Source organism: Ctenopharyngodon idella, chromosome 1 (assembly GCF_019924925.1).
Source record: "Ctenopharyngodon idella isolate HZGC_01 chromosome 1, HZGC01, whole genome shotgun sequence".
Lineage (NCBI taxonomy): Eukaryota > Metazoa > Chordata > Actinopteri > Cypriniformes > Xenocyprididae > Ctenopharyngodon > Ctenopharyngodon idella.
In genome coordinates, this window is record NC_067220.1 from 28,214,474 (window position 1) to 28,233,425 (window position 18,952).

Sequence of the window (18,952 nt, forward strand, 5' to 3'; positions counted from 1 at the left end):
TAAGCAAATCAAACATTCTTCAGCCACTTGTTAGCAACCATCTTTTTCAAGACACATAACAGTGTTGAAAAGTCACAGGTAGGGTAATACTGATGTATTTTATCTCATAGAATAAAACGTGTCCTGAGCTTGTGTTAAACATGGACCTTATTTCAGCTATCAAAAACCCATTCAAAAAACCCATTGACTTCAGGATGATAGAACTGGAAGTGCTAAAATGCTAACTAGCTTCTGGGTTTTGATCTACAAAAATGCATCATAGTTCCACCACTCTGTTTTTTGGGCATTGATATTGATATTTTTAATGCTCAAATACATTTAAAAGCTCTAGACAGTACTGACTTTTTTTCCCTTGATTTTTTTTTTTTCCCTCCAGTTTTTTAAATTCTATACTTGAGTGAAGGCTATTTTTCACTCTGTGTCAGTGCATCAGAAGCCTCGGTTCAGCCTGGTGAGATCCGTGCCCTAAGGTATTGCTATTTTCTAGGACACAATCTGTGTCAACGTGTTATGGCCACGCCTGGCTGAGCTGATAAAGGTACAGCATCAAGGCATATGCATATTAGTTGGCATCTATATCAAGCACTGACTGATATTACTTACCCATATAACAATATGACGGGATCAAAATAAATAAATAAATAATAATTACAGAGCATTATATTTTACATCCATTTTTTAAAGTCCTTTTTTGGCAAGGTCCAACTAAAGTCTTCAATGAGACATTGTATTATAAACTATGAAAAAAAAAACAAAAAAAAAAAACTTTTGTTTCTTCAATTTCATTATGCTCATGGTTTTCCTTCAGTTCTCACTTTGAATAATGTTAAAGGGGATAGTTCACTAAAAAATGAAAATTCTGTCATTTACTCAGCCTCATTTCATTTAAAACCCATTCAAATTTCATCTTACCTCTTTAAAACACAAATTAAATTAAATTTATATTATTATTATTTTTTTTTTTTTTTTTTTTTTAATGAAGGATGGTGGTGATGGTGATGGGGTAGCGATGCTCCGGTTTCTCATTGCATATGTGTTTAGCGGTGCGGCACTCCGATTTCTCGTTGAGCAGTCTGCCCCCCTTGCATAAAGCACATCAAATACCAGTAAATGGAAGCTCAGTCATGCTTGATGCTCGAGAACAAACCTCATTGGTTCTTGTGGAAGCTCAAACGTGCTTGTGGCTCACTTGCTTCTTGCACGTCAAGCAATTATCATTTTATTATTATAATAATTGCTGTTTTTTTTTTCTACTTATTTTTATTTTCAGATTTGTTTCAGAAAGCAATCATCCAGAGTGGGACTGCTCTGTCAAGCTGGGCCGTCAACTACCAGCCAGCCAAATACACCCGCATACTAGCTGAGAAGGTGGGCTGCAATATGCTAGATACTATAGATCTGGTGGAATGTCTGCAGAACAAAAACTACAAGGAGCTGATTGAACAGTACATCACACAGGCCAAGTACCACATTGCTTTTGGTCCAGTTATCGATGGTGACGTCATCCCTGATGACCCCCAAATTCTGATGGAGCAGGGAGAGTTCCTGAACTATGACATCATGCTGGGTGTCAACCAGGGTGAGGGTTTTAAATTTGTGGATGGCATCGTGGACAGCGAGGATGGTGTCTCTGCAAATGACTTTGACTTTGCTGTGTCTGATTTTGTGGACCACCTCTATGGTTATCCCGAGGGCAAGGATACGCTCCGAGAAACCATCAAGTTTATGTATACCGACTGGGCTGACAAAGAGAACCCGGAGACCAGGCGAAAGACTCTGGTTGCACTCTTCACTGATCACCAATGGGTGGCGCCAGCGGTAGCTACGGCAGACCTTCATGCTCAGTACGGATCTCCAACATACTTTTACGCGTTCTACCACCATTGTCAGAGCGAAATGAAACCTAGCTGGTCAGATTCAGCACATGGAGATGAGGTGCCTTATGTGTTTGGAATTCCCATGATTGGCCCCACTGATCTCTTTAACTGCAATTTCTCCAAAAATGATGTCATGCTTTCAGCGGTGGTAATGACTTACTGGACGAATTTCGCTAAAACAGGGTAAGTTAAAGCCTTTTTTTCTGTTCTGTTAATTAAACATATACACTGCATAACTGAACTTAAGCTCCAATCAGATATTGTCAGATAATGCAGAAAATTATTTGAAACCTTAACACTTTTCATTTTTTTTTATTTGTCAGTAACATAATACCCCCCCCACCCCCCCCCCCCCCCCCCCCCCCACCCCCCCCTCTTCTTATTTTTTTATAAGAAGAGAGTATGAATACACACAAAGTTTGAATACATGAAGTAGGAATACATATGGTTAAGAAAGATACAAAATGGTACTTTTTTTTAACCATATGAAACCATCATGAATGAAAAAGGTTAAATTTCTGAGAACTTGGCAAATGTTTTAAACTACATTTTTCCTTGTCAATCATCTGCCACAGATCATCTTTTTAATGGTATCAGACCAGCTTTTAACTAGCCTTGAGTTATGGGGTTCTTTCTAAACTTTTCCCCCTACAGCATCACTGTAATCAGGGCAAGCCCAATTCATCCCAAACCTCCTTCAGATATAAGTGACTGGGGCCTCACACTTTCAGGGCTCCATTCACAGTTTATAGGCAGAACAGCCTTTGCTGTTTGGCACCACTCCAGCTGATACCTGTGTGTCAGGAGATAGATTGGCAGGCTCATCAGTACCTCACGTCAGGCTGCTCTCCCTTTGCTGGCTAAGTGTTTCTCTCAGTGCGAGTACTTTAAAACAGAGGAGGAAAAACGAAAGCAATTTCAGCAGCACTTGGAGAATGCTCGCTTTGCAAGAGAGTCACTCCAGCCTCTGGTAAACACTCCAGTGGTGATATCAGCCTCTCTGAGTGTTTCCAAAAAAAAAAAGGGTGAATAAATAACGTGGAGGGAAATATGCAGAATGTAATGTCTCATTTGTTGCCTTCATTTGTTGCAATGACTGTCAAGCTTGGATGCTCAAACTGGAGAGAGCAAGACATGGGTCATTAATGCTATCACTGAGGAAAATTAACATACACTGGTGCTCTGGATGTCAAGTGGACACATCTTTTGCAATGCTGGCTTTGTGGATTTTATGTGTTAGATATATTGTTCACGTACATATTATTACACATCAAGAGCAGACCTGAGATAAATACCTAAAATGAATAGATGGAAATCTTTGGGTGAACCATGTTGTTCCAACCTGGTATAACTTTTTTGTTGTTATTAGGGGTTCAAGCGCGTAGCGCTGAAACTCTATTGTAATTGTTACATTTTCCAAGGATTAGCATTCTTTCCTAAAAGTGATCGGGCAGACCAAACCGTAAATTGTAGAGACTTGAAACTTTGACAGCTGGTAGTACTCACACCGCCTACAACGTCACCAAGGCTCACCCGATCGGCCTGACGGGGGCGCTACAGCGGTCAAAAGTACAAAATGGCTCATAACTCCTGAACAGTTAGGCCTAAGCTCAAGTGTCTTGAATCAAGCGTCTTATATCAAAAGTAAGCGTCGCCTACTTTTGCGAACTAGTACTAGGTTTTCTAAAACAGTGCAGAAAGATTCTCTGGAGTCTGAATATCAAAATATCAAAAAAAGTTGAAATTTTTATTCACAGTTGCTAAGGGGCGGCAAAACGTTCGAAGTGGGCGGGGCCACTTTAACTAAAATAACTATAACTCGTGAACGGAATGAGATATTTTCACCAAACTCGGACCATTTAAAACATTCGTACCACATGGTAGAATTCCTCATTCTGAGCAACTTTGCCTCTAGGACTGCCGTTGTCCATCGAATCGAGATTATTTCAAAAACCAACTTTGGCAAACTAGTCCTAGGTTTTTGGCTCAACCTCGATAAAACCACTGTGGCACAATTCTTGGGACTCTCTTGGTCAAAAATTATCAAAAAAGGTTGAACTTTGGCCTTTGGATAGGAATAGCAGGGTCGTTTGAGAAACAGGCATGGCCAAATCTACCCAAAAGCCTATCGTTCCTAAACAAAAACTCAGAACTTCATTCTAACAATCATTACGTGAGCACATGCAGCACATGACTCTAAAGAAGCATGCATACTTTTATGGAAATCCAGCAATAGGTGGCGCTATAACTGTTAAAAAGCTTTAAAAAACATATATTTCCAATGGTAAATTGCCTTTATTGGCTGTAAATGGTCTTTTCCTTCTGTGATTTAACTGGTTACATGCTTGCTAAATAAAACATAATACTTTTTTACACATTGGCATAAAGGCTTTAAAACGCTTGAACCTCGATAATTGCTGCTTGCAGCTATATTTATTATTATTATTATTATTATTATTATTATTATTATTATTTTATTTGGCACACAAAAGAAAATGTTCACTCAACTGTTTTTGTCCATTTAAAAAAAAAAAATATATATATATTTATTTATTATTATTTTATTTATTTATTTATTGTATGGGCCTACTTTTGTGTTCTATGGAACAAAGTAGTCATGTATGAAACAACCTGAGGGTACATTCTAATTACAGAATTTTAATTTTGGGATGAACCTTTCCTTAAAACAACACACTAAAAAATGTTAAGTTGAAAGAAACCCAATTTCAGCCCAGGCTCATTACAACAACATACCTGTAGGAACATTTTTGCAAAACGAAAATATGTAGCGCCATTTACGTTTCGTGACAGTTTCAATGTGAAATGTCCACTGAGTGGTGTTAAAACCATGTTCATTTTTTTTTTTTTTTTTTTTTTTTACGAAACAGATGAACGTGAACATGGAACATGGTTTTATTACGTTACTTTTATATGTATCACCAAAGTTCTGATTTGAAATGTTCAGTGATTGGCGCTAAGCTTAATGCTCCATTACGTTTTAAAATAACATACCACCAACACGTAATCATGCCATTTTAGCTTGTTTTTGATCTCTCATCTTTGAGCTCTTTTATCGTGAGTGATGTTTCACAGGATTCGTATCCAAGGCTTCCGCATCAAAAGTACAATTCCGTACCAGTTGAGCTACCGAGCAAGCTTGTTATGTCAAAAAAAGTGAAACATATGGAGCTGGTTAAGCGAAGCAAAGTCCAAAATGTATTTGTTTACAAATCATGCACTTTCGAAAAAGTGTTTTGAGATCATAACATAATATTGTGCAAGGAGATGTGGAAACAAGTCTTTATTAAGCCGTAATCTGACCCTGTAATCATAGCTGTGTATGAAAACGATTAAAAGAGCTTGCTGTTTTACTGCCTCTAGTGTTCATTTCTGTTGGAAACTGCAGTGATATGTACATATTGGTACGTATTTTGCGTTTTGCAAAAATGTTCCCACAGATTGTTTCCATGAGATCAGGTTGCCCAATTTGGGTTGTTTTGCAACCCATAGCTCAGTGAAAAAATGAACAAACCAAATGTTGAGTTTTGCATGTTGACGCATTTAGCTGACTGACATCTTTTCCCTGTATATTGTGTTGCGTAAAATACTTACAGCTGACCCTCAACCCAGCATTAAGGTTGAAAAAATTGCCCAGCATTGAGAGTGAAACCTCAGCAGAGGTCTGTGTCTCAATTCCACTGTGTGTTTTAGAGGAGTAATACGATTATTACCTCGCTTTAGTAATATCACCTTGTTGTGCTACGAATTAAATGAAGTGATGTAAACGACTCTTTATTTGCCACTTCCTGCCTGAATGCTTGTGCAATTCAGTTGTTTATTGTTACTGGTTAACACAGCAGTTAGCTTTACAAGCAATGAAATATTGTCAATATTGTGCATTACATTACAAATGATGATAATGGCTCTACACAGATATTAGTTCCAGGAAGCGTAAAAGAAAATGTGGAGAAATTACTATTCCTAGTTATATTTTGCACACACCATTAAGTTGATCTCTTTAAGTAAATGTATTTCTGCATCATGGAATCACACCGTTTGCCAAATTCTGGCTTGGGGAGTCAAATCTGTTAATGAAAGTGAAAATCAATATGGATTCCAGGCATTACAGAAGTATACTCACTGAATGAAATGAAGCATAATGTTCCCTGATGCTGTCTAAGGATACAGTGGATTTAACCATGGAAAATGCTTTTGTATTCAAAAGAAAGTACCATTGGCTAGAATGTGAACGCTTTGAATACTAGCTTGTGAAGACTGTACACTTCAGGCAATAATTAAATAATATGAGCACTGTTTTGTTAAATATCAGCTTGGCTGTGATTTCGCTATAGGCATGAGGCTGTACAGTATGTAAACTTTTCAATGTCGCTGAGCAAAGCACAGACTGGCAGCTTGTCTAGAATGCTGCAAACACAGACAACTGGAGTGATACAAACAGTGAAGCATCACAGTAATGTACTAAATACCCGAACTGTTGGTAGACAACATGTCCAGTCAGAACTGTTGTGTAACTGTTAGCTGTTCCAACATTTGAAATATTATGGGCTGAATGAAACAAGTAAGTCTCTGCTTTCTAATGATACAATCAGTGCTGGGTAGATTACTTACAAATTGTAGTCTGTTACTGATTCCAAATTACATGACAAAAATTGTAGTTACACTGTAGTAACGTAATCCATTATATTACACATTTAAGTTAATATAATCTGACTACTTTTTATTTTTAAATTACTATTGACCTAACTCATTTTTCACATTGATTTGAATAGGGTAATCTGTACCATATTGATTTAAAAATACAAAGAGAAAGAAAATATATGCCATTCTTTGTTATCAATAACATAAAGTGCATTAAATAATACATAACGTCAGGGTTTCCCAGACTGGGGTTTGTGATGGAACTGCTGAGGGTTTGTGAGTTTAATGAAATTAAACATGATTAATTAAATCATAAATATTTAAATAATTTTAAAATAAAAACAATCAAAATAAAATGCTTAATAAAAAAGATTAAATATTTTATGTTTACCTACATTTACATTTACATTTATTCATTTGGCAGACACTTTTATCCAAAGCGACTTACAAGTGAGAATGTGCAAACATGTTAGTGCCATTATACTAAATAGCAGCACTCCCAGAATGCCAATATTGCCAAAATTTTGCAGAGTTTATTAAATGATGTACCTGTGCACATCATAATTTATATTATTATTTTATTTTAAAATAAAACATGTTCCCTTATAATCTTTAATCAAATAACATTAGTTTGCCCTTCTCTTCTCTGATGAGAACACTCTCTCATTACATATGGACGCTTGGTTAGGACCCCTTGGCGTCACTTTTTAATGCACAGCGTACCACTTTAGCGTAATTTTTCGATGTGCAGGGTACTCCATTGCTTTCAGCTGTTTGCCTTATGCGTCAGATTAAGACTCATTTAATTCTTTGCGTGCATTTGTAAAAGTAGAAATGAGAACCAATACCATTTCGCAATCAAAGCTGACAGAATGCTTCTTCTGCTGGCAATTTTTGAATGCATGAACAGGATCTGAGCTTTACGTCAGATGGAGACAGTGATCACTTTTGGGTCTGTTGCTCACACAAATCATTCATTTGGCCTCGGAACATTTGCAATATTTGTACTTTTTGAATCAATTGTGACTATACTTGTATCTACCTCTTATATTCTGTGTTTTATATTATATAATATACAAATGTTTAGGTGAAGGTTTGGGTTACATGCTCAGAAATGAATAGTAAATAGTGTAGTGTAAATAAAATTATTGTAGCTGTTTAAAATAAAAATCATACCATAACATAAATGTCATAATGGCAAAATTATAATGAAATATATAATTACATCATGATGATACAATTTTTATGCGCATTGCTAATGTGCATTGACACCAAAAGTTTCTTATTGCAAGCAACGGAGTACCCTGCACTATAAAAAAATGATGCTAAAAGGATATCCTGTCTGTTAAAAAGTGACACCAAGTGGTCCTGACCAAGCGTCCATATATGATGAGTTGGGAGTGAGAACATGTGAGGGCTGAAAAATAGCCAGACAAGTTTTAACTTTCCTCTTCCAGCAATCTGTCACTCACATGAAATGATTGCAGCAACTAGCAAACAACAATGATCCATTCAATTCCTGATGGACAAAATCAAGCCATACATGACATTTTTTTACTTGTCCAATAAGCTATTTCACTTACATACACATCACAACAGGAAAGAAATGATAAACATAATTTTCGTTTTACGTTGACTTTAAAATGTTCAGTTTTTCTATTTATTTTGCGCACAGAGTTTCAGTCCCCTAGAATGCACCTAACTGTGATTATATAAGTGATAAAAGCAAAGTGGATGTAATGGGAAATATGATGTACACTGTGCCACTTTAGTGAAGTGCTGCTCTTATCTGAAATACAGAAATTGAGGAGCTGTAGATTGGCTCGGTGGGTAAATAGCTCAGAGCATTGCTTGCTTTTCTCAGCTCTGAATTCTCTGAAAGAGTCATTAGAATTGTTATTGCTTACATTCATATGCCGCCATTATCAGAGGTTAATGCAAACAAATGAAATACCATTGATTGCTTGTAGCTAGATTAGATTGTTGATTCTCTTCTGTATATACTTGCAGTGAGATGGTGCCCTTTTGTGAATATTATTTGTCAAGGGGAGGGGGGGGGGGGGAAGTATTGTATTTTCACCATATCGCAATCCATAATAAACAAGATTCACCATCAACGGCCTTCTGTAACACAGAGATATTTTTTCCTGATGTTTCCTCATGTCCCAAACATCACATGGCATCATCATCTGTTTGAAGGAATACTTCACCCAAAAAATAATGACAGTTCTGTCATTATGTTTACTCGCCCTCACATTGTTCCAAACACATATTTTCTTTCTTCCATGGAACACAAAATTGGCAAAAGTCATGCAATTACAATTAGTTATTGGAGCTTTCAAACTTAAAAAAAAAGTGTCATAAGTCCTTATTCACTTTATGAAAAATCACAGAAAAATCATCTTTTGTGTTCTGCAAAAGAAAAAAGAGACATATGGGTTTAAAATGTCATGAGGGTAAATTATGACATAATCATTTGTTTGTATGTTTGTTTATTTATTTATTTATTTTCCTGACTATAGCTTTGTTGTTAGTTCCTTTTCCCCACATTGGACACATCATTCCACCATTATTTTTTTTTTTTTTTAAACTGACTTATTAAATTCAAAATGAAGCATTATACATTAATTCATGCACCCTTGGAAGCATTTATAAATTCATTACCTCACTTATTTAGTACTGCTTATTTAATCATTTTTACTCTTTTATTGTTTTTGCTCTTATTGTCTGAATAAGGGCTCTTTTTTGGTTTCAATCATGCACATGGCCACATGGAATGTGTATGATTTAGCCCTATGATTATACATGATCATAGTGAGTCATACGAGTTCATTTCACTCAAATATTACTGACGATTCATTGTACTTAATAGAAAAGTTATGTGAACTCAACTGATTATTTTAAGAAGAATTAAAACTGAACGACCTGACAGACAACTAGTTGTCGAGTTCTGTTCACACTGTGTAGGTTTTCCGAGAATGCAGTTGAGTCCTGAAAATTTACAGGTGTGATTTTGGTAATACTTTACAATAAGGTTCATTAATTAACAATAGTTAGCTACATTATTTAACATGAACTAATAATGAACTGCACTTGATGTTAATCTTAATGTTAATTTCAACATGTACTAATACATTATTAAAATCTTGTTAACATTAGTTAATGCACTGTGAACTAACATGAACTAACAATGAACAACTAACGTTAATGAAGTTTAGTAAATACAGTAACAAATGTATTGGTCATGGTTACTTCATGTAAGTTAATACATTAACTAATGTTTAACTAATTAACCTTATTGTAAAGTGTTACTGTGATTTTGTTTATAGAATGTGGTTGTCACTCCTATAAATAACTGAACTGTGTGTGAACGTAATTGTATTAAGGCCTCAAATACAGAACCGACAACCAAATTCTGCTGCTGTGTGAATGTGGCCTGAAAAAAAGAACCCTGCTAGATTCACCACGTTCACCCAGATTAACACTCTTCTCTATGGGACGCCTCACTGCTCTGTCAGACGTGCATTCCACCTCGATCCCCGGCCTGCCAGGGTTGGATTAACCATATGGGCATTTGGGCATGTGTTCAGAGGCACCATGTCTAGGGTGGGTACGACCACATTCAGGAGGGCATAAATGGCCATATAAATTTTTTCAAATATGCACCTCAATGGCCACTTGTCTTTTAGGGTTTCTCTACTTCCAAAGTCCCCTGCTTGCACTACATGTTTCTTGATAATTTTGTATCTAGCCTTTTTTTTTCTATTGTCCCCACATACATATTGAAGCAAATGACAGAATAAAGGTAAATTTGTCCTCATAAGTCCTTAAGGTTTAAGTTCATGCATTCAAAACCATGTTTCTCAATACTTTTAAAACCACTGCAAAGTCTATTTATTTATTTTTTTTCTGTCATACCAAATTGTTGTCAAAATATTTGCGCTCTGCAAAGCTAGGTAAAAAGCGTGATGACAAAAGATGACTACTGAGGCCACTTTTATAAACAAACAAATTTTGAGCAAAATCTGTGGAGAAGTGAAGCTATTGCTTCAGAAACAAACCTTGACAGTGCTAATGCACTCAGAGAGAAACGGCGGCTCAGTTTTTACCACCTCATCTCCATATTTAGAAAGCTTTTATGTCCAACTAGGTTGACTGCTACTCCCAGACTGAATAATGTGTAGGAGTGGTAAATTGGCTTTCCGGGTAAAACCTTTATCACTAGGTATGTTCTTTTTTGTATCTAGGAAAGCTATACCAGTAATGACTGTTCAAATACAGATCAATTTTGTATTTTTTAGTTCAAGCCTGTCAGTTATGAAATTGTGAGCAGAATTTGCTTTGTTATGAAACTGAATGAAAATACCGCTGGAGAGGCATCATAACCTAGAACACTTTGAGGTCATGAATCTTTGTATACGATAATATGTAGGCATCTCTATGTTATCTATTAGGTTCAGTAACCTAAGTTTAAGCTATTAATATAGAATATGTGTGCTCATAAACACATTTGGCCAGATGAGAACTGCCTCCCTGAATGAGCCTGGTTTCTTCCAAGATTTTTCTCAATTTCTGTGACCGGAGTTTGGGTTCTTTGCCACTGTCACTTTTGGTTTGCTTAGTTGGGGTTTAAAAGATACTTATTAAAATATTTTAAAGATACTTTGATTATTGATTCAATTTGACTTCACTGACACTATTGAATGAGAACAAAACTTAAATTGAATTAAGCTGGATGATGACACCACTGTTTTCTGAAGATAGCTGCATTATAGCTGATTTGATTGATGAATTTTGCTGAATCAACTGAATCAACATTGAACTTACTTGAGCTGAATGATAACACTATTGTCTTCTGTAGAGTTGCTTATAGCTGAATATAAATTCACTTTATAATTGACGAGTGTTACACAGTTATTGAACTGAACTAACATTGAGCTGACTTGAACTGAATAATCACACTATTATCTTTTACAATGGAATTTGAATTTGTCTCATATTTGATGAAGTTTGCACTTGATGGTTATTTTCCTGTTTATTACTGTGAAGCTGCTTTGAAACAATCTGTATTATATAAAGGTTTATATAAATAAAGGTGACTTCAATTACTCTATAATAGAACAATTATAAAGCACACACTTGTGTTGAAAAAGCTTTTTGCTTCTAAATTGTCCGGCAAAGACTGATGTTTTTTAATTCTCGTTTTAGGGATCCAAATCAGCCAGTTCCACAAGACACCAAATTCATCCACACAAAGCCTAACCGTTTCGAGGAAGTGGCCTGGTCTAAATACAACCCCAAAGACCAGCTCTACTTACACATTGGGCTGAAGCCAAGGGTGAGAGATCACTATCGTGCGACTAAGGTTGCCTTCTGGTTAGAGCTGGTACCTCATCTTCATAACATCAATGAACTTTTTCAATATGTCTCGACCACGACTAAAATACCTCCTCAGGATACTACACCATTCCCGTACACTAAGAGACTAGGTAAAACATGGCCGTCCACCACACGTCATCCTGGTGTTCCTCCCGCCAACACCAAACAAACTACAGACCAGCGTAAAGGCAATGATCTGGGAGACGACTCAGCAGTGGTTATCGAGACAAAACGAGATTACTCTACTGAGCTCAGTGTGACCATTGCGGTGGGTGCATCTCTCCTCTTCCTCAACATTCTGGCCTTTGCAGCACTCTACTACAAGAAGGATAAGCGTCGACACGAATCCAACCGACGAGGGCCCAGCCCGCAGAGGAACTCTGCTCCAGCTAATGTGGCGGCTAACACTAATGACATAGCACATTTGCAGAGCGAGGAGCTGATGTCACTCCAGATGAAACAGCAGCAGCTGGAACATGAGCACCATCATGAGTGTGATTCTCTACAAGCCCATGATACTCTTCGTCTTACCTGCCCGGCCGATTATGCGCTTACTTTGCGACGTTCGCCTGATGACATCCCGCTCATGACGCCAAGTACCATAACAATGATTCCTAACTCTCTGGCTGGAATGCAGCCCCTGCACAATTTCAGCACTTTTGGAGGTAGTCAGAACAGTACCAACCTGCCCCATGGGCACTCCACCACCAGGGTATAGCTTCTAAAAGATCCCTTTCAGAACTATAGGACATGGTCTGCTAAGGCATTGGGGGTTAAGGACCTTCGTTTGTCATGGCAAACTGTGCTGACTTTGTTCCACTCTGAGACTTATCTTGGTGGATGAGATGTTATTTTCCTATGAAGCCTTCTTGCAGAATATATCAGTCAAAAATGACCTACTTGCGAAAAAATGAATGTTACTAAAGTAATACTTTATTTGGAGCCAAGCTTGATAAGGGCAGGGGACTTTACACCAAAAGAAAAGAACTGTTTCTGAAGGACTTTTTTGCTTGCATAGACAATATAAACACAAACGACAGAGAGGTTAAAGGATCTAAAGAAGCTTTGTATGTGCCATAACATATGTCATATACCAAGAGCAACAATGAGAACAATATTATTATGCGAGAACTATATTTCAGACAAACACATTAATATTATTTTCTGAGAGTGTTGTCACATACTGAACATATGGACTGATCTCAAAAATCCCAGCCTGAAATGTAATTATGACAAAATTTGTAAAGGTGACAAAATGTAAATACTTGTGAGTCAAATACAAATATTAAAAGAATTACAAAAGCTTTTATTGTTGTTTAGTTTAAAATATGACTATTAATGAGCTTACGCTTTCGTTAAGGTGCGTGTAAATATATCAGTCATTATCTTTTCTTTTTCTTTTTGAAATCATGTCTGTGCTAAACAGCTTTTACAACCGAAAAAGAAATACAAGAGAAGACAGCATTCTTATTCCAAAGCCTCTAAATATCCATTTCAGTCATTTGGGTGTTCCTTTGTCCCAATATTTGATGAATATTGCATGTTTGACTGCTGCTTTATATTTGATAACCCCATACCGTGACCCCATACAGATGTTAAAAATGAAAGACTGTTTCTAATTACATTACAGAGCTGGGTGAAGTTGCCTATTCAAGCTGTTCAGAGACTAGTTATAACGTTTTCCTCATTTGGGGGTTTGATGAAGGAGGGTGAATTGGATTTAAATCAGAGCAACTTCTACCCACATCCCATTTATTTTACCTGCATAAATATGTTTTTTTTATTTTTTATTTTTTATTTTTTTTATAATTATTATTATTTTTAACATGTATCATCACTGCCTGAGCTTCAGATGTGACCAGCATTGTATAATTAAAAATATCTATAAATAAATAACACAGGCAGTGGATTTGGGTATCTATATTAGTTGGATATGTTTGTAAAGAAGTATATGTTAGATATTTCTATTCGTATCATGCTAGCAATATGTAAAGTATTGTGCCAGGCTTGTGATATTTTGGGTTAAAACATAAGTGAATGAGTGTACATAAAAATAATTATGATTATTATAAATAAATACAAAAAAAAAAAAAAAAAATAACCCTGATATTTTTCAGTTTTGCATCCTATAACAAAGATGTTGAAAGCGCAAGAAAGAATTTAAAAATAAATTAATAAATTAGTTTATAAAGTTACATTTGTATATTAAATCAGTTCATGATACATGTTAGCCCTTGGTTCTTGAACTGTCAGTACAACAAGGGTCAACTGTAGGATTCTAAATAATAGTTTGTCTTATATTGTTTGCAGTTTTTGCCTTAAGTGATAGATATTTCTGGCTGGACACCTGTATAAATTTTTTCTGCCGCATTTTTAATAAAATATCACAGTATTTTCTAAAACTGTGTCTTCAGATTTGTTTCACTTTGATGAAATCTAGCACCCAGGATGACGATAACAATGTGAAGCTGTTTCCTTTCACAATAATAGCACATTTTAGCAATGGTAAAATTTATTTCATTTTAAATGAAAGATATACTTGCCTTCTTATAATTGATAATTCCATTCAAAGTGTGTCCTACACTGTTTTGTGTTTTAAATTCCAGCATGTGGTTAACTTGATATTTAAAATCTGTTCTTAAAAAAAGTTCACAATAATGCCAATCAAATCCAAATCACTTAGACAGCAGTAGGGGGCAGAAAACTCACTTATGCTCCCATTTGTTTTCTTTATCTTCCCTCCTATAACATTCTAATTTAAGAAGTACAGCCTTTCAAAGAGACATAGCATAACCTTGTCTCACCAAAAAATCCTACACAAAACAAAATCATATTTTTTAGTCACTGGCTCCTATATCAACCTATGACAGCTGAGAACAAATAAACAAACATGAATGCCTGTTATTCAATTTCCATTCACCCCATCCCTCTTGACAAGTGATGTGAACAATATTTCTCATTAACATTCTATGAATATACAAACAGCTCTGCTGTTCTTGTCCTCTATCCTTCAGCTTCAGTCAAGTCTCTTTTTTTTTTTTTTCAGCCAGAAGTTTTTGAGTAACATTGCAAGATGCACACACACATTTTTTTTTTTTTTTTTTTTAACGATTGGTCAGCTGTGCTGCAGGTAGTCCACAAATATTTTCCCTACTGCCAGTCCATGTTCATTTGCCAGAAAAATCCTCATATTCCACTATTTGCACTTCTTTTTGTTCAACAGCCAACTCAGATTTTGAGATAAGACAAGAAGGGATTTAGAAACACATGAATTTGTAGAGCCTTTCCTTTGTCTTAAATTGGTAGAAGTACTCTATTTGTGATCAATTTGTTGAATAAATCACAAAAATTCTGTGCTTTGTGCACTGCATTGATAGAGGCTAAAGTGAAAGTTGTCTTAAGCAATGAAGCCATTTGAAGCTTCTGCCTTTCAAACGTGCCACAGACCTCATTTAAATATTGTGCGGGAAACAGAAATCCGATCGCTTATATCCAGATACATAAGGCACATAATGTGAACACACGCTGTGTTCTGATTGGCCTATGAAAAAGGCCATGATCGCATGTTAATGCCAAGTATAAACGCAGCCTATCGGATCTCAGTGTATATACATTTAGAGAGCGACGTCATATAAATCCCCCCCCAGTCTTTCCGCGTGACTGTCAAAAAATAACGGGCAGATGCAGTTTTGACAAGAAATTAAACTTATTTGAACTTTATAATAAAAGCCAATCTTTAAAACAGTTTATTTAGACTTACATGGTACCGTGTGTGTCGTTTTTCATTTTAATTCTGCAACATTATCTGAACAAGGTGATCGCCTGTACAATCACAGTCATGAGATCTTAATGAAGAGCTGCATGCTGCTTTGCCAGAGGAATAATCAAAATATACATTGTATTTTTTAATGTTTTAATTGTTGTAAGTTTTTATTGTTTCAGCATGTTTATTAATCTCCCATTTCTGTCAGTATAGTCATTGCATGCTATAACCTTGTGCTCTTTATTTCTTTAATACAAAGGTGTTCAGATTCCGCTGTTTGATAAGCTACATATTACACATACAATATAAATGCTTGCACGCTCCTTTCAATCATGAAAGGCATCAAAATAATGGAATAATAATCTTTTCATCATACAAGATTAATGTTGGGAAACTTAAATTGGTAGAAGTACTCTATTTGTAATCGATTGTACTTTTGTTGAATAAATCACAAAAAATCAATGCTTTGTGCACTGCATTTGATAGAGGCTAAAGTGAAAGTTGTTTTACGCAATGAAGCCATTTGAAGCTTCTGCCTTTCAAACGTACCACAGACCTAATTTAAATATTGTGCGGGAAACAGAAATCCGATCGGTTATCCAGATACATAGGGCACTTAATGTGAACAAATGTAAACGCGTCGTGTCCTGATAGGCTAATGATCACAGTGATCACATGTTAATGCCAAGTATAAATGCAGCCTTTAACTCAGTTAAAATGTGGAATAACCAGAGGTAACCATCTAACAATTCAATAACCCCAAATATCACCAGTTTCTCAACAGGGATTTTTGTAGCATGTTTCATTTCCTTACTTAATTATTGTATATGCCATAGACAAACACGTAAATGAGGAGAGCAGGGTGAAGTGAGAATAAATCAGTCTCGCTGTTCTTACTTCATTGAACTCTCAACTCAGAGTTTATCAACTCTGGCAATCTAGCCATTGGAACTTCAGAACACTATATTAAATGCTAAATTGTTTAGTCAAAGCAACAGACTTTGTGATTGGTTACGATTGCTGGTTGAGACAAAAAAAAAAAAAAAACAGACTATACATATGGAACTTAAAGGCACTATATATCAAGTTGAGCCTTGTATGTTCCCCATAGGAATCAGCATGGAGTGCATCTAGAGGTGCAATAAATTGGTTTGAAATTCTGCCACTCACTTTTATTGCTGTTATTGATCTTTCCTAAAATGATGTTAGTAAATTAGCTTTTGATTTAAAACTGAAGTGACAGGAGAAAAATCAAAAGCTTAAATAGTTATTTGCAGTTACCCAGGCGTGATTGAAATCCCTATACATTCCATGGGTTACGTTGAGTCTTTCAGGGATCGAAAGTCAGACCTGGAATTTAATAGATTCTTTGGACCTAGTAATGTTTGAGGGCACAATCTCTCAGCAAAGAGCAGACTATGACACTTTGAGCCTTTGTACTTTGCACTTTTCATTTAATAAATACTTTTAAAAATTAAATGAACAAGCTACTATTGTATTTCCCTGTGCCTGTAACAGATATTACATTACTTAATTAAAAGAGCAATAATGAAATTATAAGCAGCTACAAATAATAATTAGATATAAAGTATGTGTGATTTATTTAGAATTACATAAATCTTATGTAATTACACAGCAATTACATTGTAGTTATGTTGTAATTACATTGCAATTCCACCAAATTACATAAACTATAATTTACAGTGTGACATGAAGAGAGGGGCAATTAAAATAAAGAAAATCTTTTTATATCCATTTATAATAACTATCAGATTGACATCATATCCAATAGAAACAATTTCTACTGTGAAGATAAAAATTCAAATGGGGTGTGCAATGGAGCCAATATATGTATCTGTATCTGTTACTTGGATAAAACCAGAAGTGGGCAGGACTTTGACAGGAAGTTCGTAAAATCACTTGAGAAGCCCATTTTATTACGTTAACGGTTTTCATTAAACAGATATGCCTTGTATAACTAAAAAAAAAATATTTTTAATGATGATTATAAATTTTCTTTAAATATATTATAATTAAAACAATACTAAATGTTAAATAAAAGAGTTATATCTTATTTGATCTTACTCTTGTTAAGCTCTTATTTCTAAAAGACACATAGAGATGGCATCGCAGCTATTTGAAAACATTTAAATTATAGACATATTAAATAGTAGAAAATGTGTATGATGTAGTATTTTAATTTATATTACTCCTGGCAGGCTTTGGTTTCTGAGAGACATGGCTACTGATTTGTGATCACTATGCTCACATTATTTATAGAGTTTACACTCATTCACTTCACACACTTATTATTGCATAGTGATAGATGTATATATAGCTACAATATCATGCTATGCCCTGGATCACCTATTATACAGCAAACACGAAAAGTGTCTGCCGAATAATTTTCCTATATTCGGTAGAATTCATTAATCGTTTTGAAGCCATTATCCATGCCTTTCTGAATAAGGTATTCAGCTTCGGGCACATCCCTACCCTCAAACCACGCTTATTGTTTATCAGAGGCAAGAACAGCATGAGAAAGGAGGAGTGAGTGGGCCTGAATATTCTTGACTCAACTGGAAGTTAATTAAGCCAGCTCCAGCATTCCATCACTCTCTCTGCCCCCTGTCTGTCATTCATGCGTGGGCCCTTCTAAGCAGTCATTACCATGGCATATCGATCTAAGTTGTGACAAGGTAGCCATTCAAAGAGGAGGAGTGTAAAGGGAATGGGTTATGGTAAGGGAATGTAAGAGTGGTCAAGGGTATCCGTAGATCAAATATATGCAAACAGATGAACAAAGAAAGTTACCATTTACTAAGAGTTTTGAGGTTTTTTCCCCCCCTTTGAAGAATATTAATTCTACACAGCTGTGTCTTTCTCACTCCAAAAAAAAAAAAAAAAAAAAAAACCTCTTTCCCAATTCTTCCCTCCATCTTATGCACTTCTCCTTCTCTAAACACAAATTAAGATTCAGGTAAATACCTCTGCATCGAATTCAGCTGATTGCCTTTGCTCCCTCAGTGGCAAGACCTTAATAGATGAATATGAAATCTTCTGAGCCAATATATATGCTGAACAGTTAAGTGGAGAGGAACACTCATCTGTGCCGCCCTGCCTGAGTAATGAATAAAGTGCGGAGGAACTTTCCCTCTGTTTTCCTTTCCCTGTTTTCCCTATTATAAATAACACACCATCAACTTTAACTTTTAGAGTTAAAAAAAAATCATGTTTTCATTCTTACTGGTGCTCAGTCTCTCTTTACGTAAAT

At 35.7% G+C, this 18,952-nt stretch overlaps 1 protein-coding gene across 2 annotated transcripts in view; it reads left to right on the forward strand.

Moving 5' to 3' along the window:
* nlgn4xa (neuroligin 4 X-linked a) overlaps nucleotides 1-14,317 on the forward strand; it is a 110,304-nt gene extending 95,987 nt beyond the window's left edge. For both annotated transcript variants that reach the window (XM_051908443.1, XM_051908451.1), the window contains 2 exons: nucleotides 1,271-2,060; nucleotides 11,745-14,317. In XM_051908443.1, the coding sequence (XP_051764403.1) occupies nucleotides 1,271-2,060; nucleotides 11,745-12,633 (1,679 nt within the window). In that variant the 3' untranslated portion in view covers nucleotides 12,634-14,317. The remainder of the gene's footprint in view (nucleotides 1-1,270; nucleotides 2,061-11,744) is intronic.
* The last annotated feature ends 4,635 nt before the right edge of the window (nucleotides 14,318-18,952 follow it).